The sequence below is a fragment of the Nannospalax galili genome, unplaced genomic scaffold (genome assembly GCF_000622305.1).
Source record: "Nannospalax galili isolate Female #2095 unplaced genomic scaffold, S.galili_v1.0 scaffold1081, whole genome shotgun sequence".
Classification (NCBI taxonomy): domain Eukaryota; kingdom Metazoa; phylum Chordata; class Mammalia; order Rodentia; family Spalacidae; genus Nannospalax; species Nannospalax galili.
Window position 1 is genome coordinate 120,298 of NW_008345251.1, and position 9,180 is coordinate 129,477.

At 40.7% G+C, this 9,180-nt stretch overlaps 1 protein-coding gene across 4 annotated transcripts in view; it reads left to right on the forward strand.

Annotated features, from left to right (window-relative positions):
- Positions 1-9,180, forward strand: part of Plscr4 (phospholipid scramblase 4) — a 44,819-nt gene that overhangs the window by 12,359 nt on the left and 23,280 nt on the right. The window contains exons 3-6 of one of the 4 annotated variants that reach the window (XR_003850843.1): positions 2,042-2,229; positions 2,682-2,709; positions 3,911-4,021; positions 6,491-7,854. Coding sequence is in view for 2 of the 4 variants with exons in the window: in XM_029567522.1 (XP_029423382.1) it covers positions 2,703-2,709; positions 3,911-4,021 (118 nt within the window). In the remaining 2 variants the exon portion in view is untranslated. Of the gene's footprint in view, positions 1-2,041; positions 2,230-2,681; positions 2,710-3,910; positions 4,022-6,490; positions 7,855-9,180 lie in introns of those variants that run through there. The other 3 variants (XR_003850842.1, XM_029567523.1, XM_029567522.1) reach the window with 3 other exon arrangements.

The window sequence follows — 9,180 nt, forward strand, 5'->3', positions numbered from 1 at the left end:
TATTTTTTCCTAGCTTGGCCTGGTGGTGTATGCCTATAATCTAAGCACTTAAAAGGTCTAAGATAGAAAGAACAGGAGATCAAGGTCAAGGTCAACTACATGGCTAGACCCTGTCTCCAAAAAAGAGTTCTGTATATTTTGTGTGCTTCCTCAGGAATCTTTTTCGGTATCTAAAATGTCTAGAGTTTAAAGTTCCGGAAACTGAAGTCACTTTCTAAAACCACAGGGTTCTTATCACAGTACCAACTCCTGGACTACTTTGGCTGGCCCAGAGTGGGCCTTGACTTTATGTATGCCTTTATTTTAGTCTACTGAAGTACATAGTATAACGCACTAAATCTAGCTCCAGGGAATGGAGATGACCCAAGACTGGTTGAACTCTCACACATCCTGGTAGGGCAGTGTTTTGGTGAGAATCGACCTACGGCCTGATGCCAATTGAGGCTTCACCCCCATGGCTCGCTCACCTGGAGTTCCCAGCTTCTGTGGCCTGTTCACTCTGTATTGGTGACTTTTCACTTGATACTGCATTCTATACTCTAAGGTCTGTGAGTTGTAGACTTAAAAGTACTTGCTTCTAGCAGGGTTAGTCATTCATACATGGGTGAGATGTTTTTATAATTAGAGGTAATGATAAGCATTCTCTAAGATACGACCTTCACTGAGGTTGTTTTCCTTGTTAATTGTCACTACCCAGAGCTTAGAAATTCTGGAACAATGAAATTTTTCTTTGATAACCTCTCTCCTTCTAGCCAGCACCCTCTCTAATTTTACCTCACTCAGCCCTTAATTTAGACTTTTTCTCAACTTCTAGTTCCCTTCCCTGACATTTAATCCTCATATAGATGGTATATGTATTTTCCATTTAAAAGCTTATATTTCTTTGTCCTATTCTTAAGTGTAATAAGCACCAAATTGGACTTTCAATCCTGTTCTCCAATCTGCACATTTCCTCTTCCATCTCCTATGGTTGGGGGAATCACCCTGACTCCCATCTTTAGCCCATCAACTACTCTTTAGTTAACGTTTCTAAATCACGCCAGGCCTCTGAGCAGGCCTGATACTCTCCAGTGTCACCTCACCAGCACCAGCTCCACCTGGATAATGGCTGCCATACGTGTATCTTTCAAGATGCAGTCTAAGGAAGACATGATTGCTGCGTTGGTTAAAATCCTCCCAAGACCCCCCACGGTAGTTAGAATAAATTTCAAACATCTTGCTTGGCCTTCAGCTGTGGACAAACATTGATTCTCTTCATTCGCTGTGACTCACAAGTGTCTTTCAGTATAGAGGGTGCTAGAAGAACAAGTCGCAAAGCTGTGTGTTAGTTACTTTTCTGTTACTGTGATTTATCACCATGCTAAAAGCTACAGGTTTGGCTGTCGGCTTTGAATGGACCCTTGCCCCCTTGGTTCACATTGGCAGCAGTTTTTACATATTACTGCCTTCTAGGAGCAGGTAAATCCTTAGGCTTTCTCCTTGTATAAGTTGGAAGCTTAGCTTGGTAGTCTTGCCTTGAGGATTTTCTTTCCATTATTCCAGTGCAGAGCATGTGGCTTCTTCTTAATGGCTCTAATCTCTTTAACAATCGTAGTCTCTTTTCCAACACATTCCATGGAGACAGCATTAGGCTTCCTAGAATTCTTTTCCTCTCCAAACTGTGCATTTTTCTATTTCTTTCTGCCCTGTTTGCTCCTTTTCATTGTACACCTGCAAATAAGTATTCAACAATAATCATTCTACAGATGCAATGTTATGATTTCTTGAAATTTCCTCCACCAAAGAAATTAATACCCTTGCTTTTTAATTCAGCTTCAGACAAACTCTTAGAATGAGAGCAGCAGGCAGCCCGAATCTTTGATAAAATATCTCACAAATGAGTGGCCTGCAGCCCACTTGCTAATACGGTCTTTCTTTGTCCCCTCTAAAGCATGACCTGGGCCTCCACTGTCTGCTTTACTGTCCACACTACTGTGTTCTTCTAGGCTTCTACTGGAGTGGCTGGTTGAGCTCTCTTTATGACATTCAGCTACTTTTCTAGCTCAGAGTTTCAAAATCAACATGGCCTTGCATGTTCTTCACACCAACAACCCCACCAGCCTCTGTACCAGTTTGCTTTTCTGTGACTGTGATAAAGTGCCATTACCAAAAGGAAGAACTTATTCTGGCTTATGATTCCAGAGGCCTAGACGTTCCTAAGGCAGAAAGGCCTGTCTCAGGAGCAGGAAGGTAAGACAACACATCTCACCACACGTGGGAAATTGAGAGGAAGCAGGTTGTGGGGTGAGGCTCTAAAACTCTCAAAGTCCATCCCCAGTGATGTACTTCTTTTAGCAAGGTTACATTCCTAAAAGCTCCATGATCATCCTATTGCATGCCAACAACTGGGGACCAAGTTTTCAAATACATGAGCCTATGGGGAAGATTTCTCACTGAAAGCATAATTATAATCTAAACTGCAGCAGAATGGGAAAACAGCTTAGTTTTTTCTGTATTCTGTTGACCTCTGTGGTAGTGCCTCCTATACTGTAAAGACTGTGTTTTCCAAAGCAGTGAAATGGTGAGTGAAAGATTACTAGCAGCTAAAATTTACCCAACTTCTCAAGTGTGTCAATAAATAATAGTAGTAGATATGTATCATATTTGTATAGATAAATTCATTAAAATATTTCCTTTTTCAGGTATAATTGGAATTCATCAAAATGTCAGGTATGTTTTTATTACTATAATGATTTATTTTTTTTATTTTATGTGTGGACTTGAGTGTGTATGTATGTGGACCATGTATATGAAGGTACTCATGGAGGCCAGAAGAGGGTGCTGGACGCCCTGAAACTGAGTTCAAGCTGTTGTGAGCTGCCTGATGTGATTGTTAGGAACTGAACCTGAATCCTGTGTAAGAGAGCAAGTGCTGTTAACCACTGAGCCATCTCTCTAGCCACATTTTTATTAATTTTTAATGTTTTATTTTCATATGTGAATTATGTGATTGTTTTCTTTAAAGGTGTATATTTAACTTTAAATATTTTGTTACTTAGTATGTGGCTATGTTTGCATATTTCTGTTCATTTGTACATATGAACACTCTATCTTTGTGGGAAAATGAGTAGCAGCAGTTCATAGTCACACACAGGCCTGAAAGGATTCTCATTGTTTAGGAGAAATCAGGTGAAGGAAAGCAAGGTGGAGGATCACGTCTGCAAGGGGATGCAGTGAGAGACTGTGGCGCCACCTGCCCTCCACAAGGAGGAGCTGGATGTTGGCGCTGCCTTTTTGAGTAAATGCTTTAAAGAGAGAAACACCACAGCGACGACTTTTTATTTCCTCCGAGATACAAATAAGCCTTTAGTTTATGACACTGAGACCTTTTCCTATAGTAAGTCAAATAAGAAATCCCTCTGACTCCAACAGGAGAACAGGATGTAACAGCAAGAAAATAGCCTTCAGCAGCACACTTGAAGCCATTACAGTGGCTTTTAGAAAAAGAATGCAGTGAGAGTATCTCTCAGTGCGATGTGGACTGAGCTGACTGGCTGAGCTGTGTATGGCTATATTACGTTCTAGGCTAGTAAGTATTTAATGTATTGAATTTAGAAGGATTTCTCAATTTCCAAAAGATGAGAAGGAATCAAGTTTGTATTTCTTGTTTTCCTCATAAGAGAAGCTTCATTGTCTGCAAGGGATTGACTTTATAGGTGGGAGTCAGCAGCTCATGCTCCAATCACAAGCACAGTCTATGCTTGGTCTAAACTTCAAGAAATTTATTAATAGATTATTGTTTTTCCTAAGGAATACAGGTATATTTTATGTTGCTTATATGCCTTGACACATATCAAAGAGACCAAATGAGTACATTTTTAATCATGTTATCAGTTATTATGTGAGTCATGCCTCCTCTCTTCCCCCAAAGGTGTGGTCCCCACAGCCCCTGAGCAGCCTGCAGGTGAAATACAAAGCCAAATGAAATCGCCAAATGCAGCCCCCGATGCCCCTCCAGACTACAATTCTCACCTTGTACAGGGTAAGTAAAGTTGCAGGAAGGATAGCCCTTCTTCAGAACACCATAGTGATACTCAAGTAAGGTTACTTTTAAATCGATATTTGAGTCAACAAATAAATACTGAATGCTGGTGGGGTGGCAAACAGATGACTGTCTGTCAGTTACAGCATATTTCTGTGACCACACTAAGGAAGAAAGTTGCAGACACGGAAACAGTGTTCTCGATGTTCCTTATGAATACATGGAGAGCGTTGTGGGGACACGGACAAAGCTCCTGCCAGGGTGGGAGGGAAGGTGTGACTGAGAAGAACAAGCGTTGCTGTCATAAGAGTTTAACAGTCAAAGAGGAAAGGGAGGACTATCCCCCAAAGAAAAAATTACGCCAGCATGCATGCATTCATGAAGGGCTGCTATGAGCACACGTGGGATAAATGGTGGGAGAAGTGAGAGAAGCCACAGGGCACACATATCCTTGTGTGCCGCCCAGGTACTGTGCACATGTGTTTATGTTTCAATACATTACTGGTAGTGACTCTGTAGAAGCTGTTCTCATGCATTACTAGAGCACATTATTTTAGAAAGTAAAATGGCAGCATATACAATCTTACAAATTAAAAATGCAGTTTTGACTGAGATTTGTTTTAATCAGATTGTCTTCAAGCAAAACTTAATAGCTTAGAAAGTGTGGTTATCGTGGAATCTTAGTTCTTTATATGTCTGAGTGTGTGTTTAGAGGTAGAGGCCATTTGGTTAGGCTCCAAAATGATGAAAGAAATCCCAGGACCCCACTGACCTCAGAATGATTGTGAAGATGCTTGGGCGCTGGTCTTTTCATCTGTGGAGCCAGGATACTCCCCACCTACTCCTGTGCTCTCTGGACCAGCAGGGCTTCATCTCCCTTTCCTAGACTGAATTCCTGTGATTCAGATGATGTGGTGTACCACCTCATTCCTGCCTGACACTCTCAAAATCCAGAGTATCGACCGTCCTAAATTATAGTCCCTCTGCATGCCACTATTGCACTCCAGTGACTCAACGTTATGCCTGTGGCTGTATTACACCCGCCATCAGTCTAAACAAGAATCTGTATTCCACTAGAACAGAAACTACACCATGTCTATGCAGCAAGCATTGTTACAAATCACGTTCTGCTCATCTGGAAAAGTACTTCTTTTTCTCTATGTGAGAAAAATAGGTGGGGTTAGGGATTTAGCTCAATGACAGAGCTCTTGCCTGGCAAGTGAAAGGCCTTGGGTTCAGTTCCCAGAAGAGAGAAAAAGTCAAGACAGGAGGAGGCATACTTCAAACTAAACAACTAGGTTAAAAACAGTAAAAAGTCACTGTCGAGTAGAGAGATGTTGAGTAGAGACATGCAGACTTTCTTTTTAATTGGTGGAGAGTTTTCTCTATGTATATAGTGACTTGTATTGGTTCCCCCAGTACCCTCTACCATCTTCTCCTTCCTTGGCTGAACTCCTTCTTAAAGAATTCCCCTCCTGGGGCTGGAGAGATGGCTCAGCGGTTACAAACACTGGTTGTTCTTGCAGAAGACCCAGGTTCGAATCCCAGTACGACATGGCAGCTAACAACTGCCCATAATTCCAGTCCCAGGGAATCTGACAGCCTCTTCTGACCTCCGTGGGCATTGCACGACACGGGTGCATTTACCTACATGCAGGCAATACATGCATACACATAAATTAAAAACAGAATTCCCCTCCTACTTTCATAATCCGAGTGTGTGTGTGTGTGTGTGCGTGTGTGTGTGTGTGTGTGTGTGTGTTTGTGTGTGTGTACACCACTGAGTCTGATTAGGGTTGCTTGCCTAAAGATAGGTGGTAAGTTATTTACCTGAGTATGGGCTATGATACTCCCTCCTCCAGAAACCATTAACTGCCAGTAGTCCCTCAGTGGGGAGTGGGGCCTCCTGAGCCCCTCTCGCATCCCTCAGAAACTTTTGAAAGTGTTATAGTCTGTGATCCACAAATGCCCCAAACGGACAAACAGACAGGTGAGTCTGGAGAAAGAAAAGAAGATTTATTATGTCTGGGCTACACTCTTTCCTAGAAGGTTAAAGTGCAGCCCTGAGCCTAGGCACTGTGGCTCTTTTTATATTGATCATGTTGCCAGGCAAGCAAGCAGAAGCCAATCATTGAGCATTAAGCCTGAGCAAACATTGTCAAGGAAATACATAAGAAAACACAATTTTCCACCCAAACCCCCCCACCTGCATGGAACCAGCTTCCTCCTCTTTCATAAACTGACATTATCAATCTTACTTTTACTCTACTTCGTCTGTACTGGTCACAAAGTTCCTTCTAGGGGGGTTTTGTTGTATAGCAATTGTGTCTTAGGAACCTCTAAATGTTGTGGGATACTTTTTGTACAGAGAAACTATAACCAGGAGTGAAAAGTTTACGTTCCCAAGCATAGAGGTGGAGAGTCCCTTAAGAATTTCTATTCTATTAATCAACAATTACTATTTTGCAGAATCAAGCCAAGCATAACCTACAGAAGCCATAAATCAGCAGTTAGCAGGAGCACTCTAGGACACTCTGACGTGTTCCCAAGACAACCAGGGTCCAGCGTGCATGTATCCTGGGCCAACTCCCGGATAATTTCAGAAACTAGAGTCAGCCTAAACTTTAACATGGCATAGCTCTTGGTCAAGAAGGTGCCTATTACAAAAGCATCAGTCTTGTGCCGGTAGCCACAGCCAGTGAGTTCTTCGGGGAGATGCTCATGTCATGTCTAGAAGATGTCTTTGTGTCACACTACTTTCCCTTCATCATAATCAAGCTGCTGTTGCACCTGTGGCCACATCTTGACTGGCAGCTCTTACATCTCCCTCCCCCTCATGATGTTCCCTGAGCTCTTGGGATGGATGAACTAGATGTTTTGTTTAAGATGGAGCACTCCAATCTTCACTTATTCTTAGCACTTTGCGTGGTTATGGGTCTTTGCATTAACTGCTGCCCAAGTTGTAAGAAATTTCTCAGATGAAGGGTGAGAAATCATTAACCTATGGATATAAACATGAGTATTAGGAGGCAATTTAACAGCATGTCCATTTAACAAAACAACAGTAGTAGTTTCCTCTCTAGGGCTAATGACCACTCCAGCCATTGGCTCTAGAGCAGGTTTACAATATCACAGGGTTCCCTCCTGTGGATCAGGTAATCAGAAAGCAGCTGGTCACCCCCATCATAATCAAACCATTGCTACACTGCTTGGGAGGTCAGTATTATAGCTCACAGGTTACAGCACCCTTGAAAGCTAGCTACGAAGAAGGAAGCTTCCAGCTCGGTCCCAGCTTGGTTTCTGTGTCTCTTTCCAAAGCGTGGGTGGTGTTTTCAGCAATAGGGTCTCGCCATCAAGTTCTGGTGAGCAATCAAGCATAGCCTATATTGTTTTGAGAGCCTCTGGAGCCTCCCTGACCAACAACTAGTAAGAAATTATCCATTCTTATGACATAAATTGTGTCCTTATAATTCACAGAAACCAGATATAATGTACTTGAAATATTTATTTTAATAAAATTATTTAAGTTCAAATATAATTGTAATTTGCATTTTAGTACTGAATATGTGCTACCACCAAAAATAATGTTGCATAGTACTGTTCTTTAAAAACAATAGTTAATAAAGAAACTATTGTTATATGTAGCCTCTTTGAGAAAAAAGGGGTGATTCTTTGAAATCAAAAAGAATGATAATCCTAAAATATACTAAAAAAATGAAAACCCCGTGGCAGTGTCTCACACTAGTGTTTGTTGGTAGGCAGAGTTCTTCGTGCCCAAGTTGTAATTTTAAATAAATGTGACTTTAAATAAATGTGACTGTGGTTACATAAAATTAAACATTTGCTGCTTTGCTTTGCTTTCCTGCAGAACTGGTCAAAACCTTAAGGACAATTTCCAACTCTGACAGGAGCATAAATTGTCAGTTTCTTACATATAATTTAATCAGCACTCATTTATATAAATTCATATGCGTTTTTTAGAAATATAATCATTATATTGAGCAAATCCTTTAATCTAAATTGTACTTTTCTTCTGGGTTTTGATCATCAACTTTTATTACTTCAGGTGGTTTTATATTAAAAGTACATGATATGGTGATTCACTCAGTAACATAATGATCAACATTCTTTATTTGTTGTTTTTTTTTTTTTTTTTTTTTTTTTTTTGATGAGTGCCTGTGTGTGTCTGTGTGAGTGAATGCCATATGTGTGCAAATACCTTTGGAGGCCAAAAAAGGTGCCAAATCTCCTGGAGCTGGAGTTACAGGCAGTCGGTGCTGAGAACTGAACTTGGGGCCCTTTGGAAGAGCATCAAGCAGTCTTAATTCCAGCCCCAGGATCAATACTCTTTAAATGATGATTCATAAGTAACAAGGAAATGATATCTGACTTCTAGTTCAGTTGGACACTCTTAAAATACTTCTGAACAGAATTAAGGTACATCTTTCATGAAAAATTTAAACATAAAATCTCTCTCATTCTTTTGCTGTAGATATGGACCCTTTTCCTCATTTAGCTCTGAGTTAACACTGTTTCTAATTACTCTTATTCTTCACACTTACAGTCAGTCTTTATTAAGAACACTGTCCCTATCTTTAAAGCTGTTTTCCCAGAGTCCTTTGTATGTACTCTCCTATCTTTTCCTGGCCCCCAACTCTCTCTTCTGTTCATTCTTCCTTTAACGTGTTCTCATAAAATGAGAATGATTTCATGTGCTTTGGATCACTTATACATCCCATATTGCAATCCATATCAGCATTCTGCACTCTGAATTTGCAGTCCAACTCTCTATAGACTATTTTGCCTGCATAACGTACAGGTTCTCAAAGTAAATCATTGATCCAACTTTGACGTCTTAAACTCATATTCTTAAACTCATATTCTGCTTTTCCATACTCTGGAGGCACACAAGAGCCCAAGCCAGAGACTTTAGAGACTTTCTTCATATCTAGCCCATTACCAAGTTTTTTGTAGTAACTGATTTTCTCAGCATCACTTCGTCTTAGATCACTTTGCTACTGTGATTAAGGATGTGTGTGCAGAACTTAAGGATTTTTTGTGTGAATTTTTAATTAAATTTTTGTGCATTTCATACAGAACATCTTAATTATCTTTATATCCCCTTCACCATTGGCAACTTCCCATAGTCGCTCCCCCCC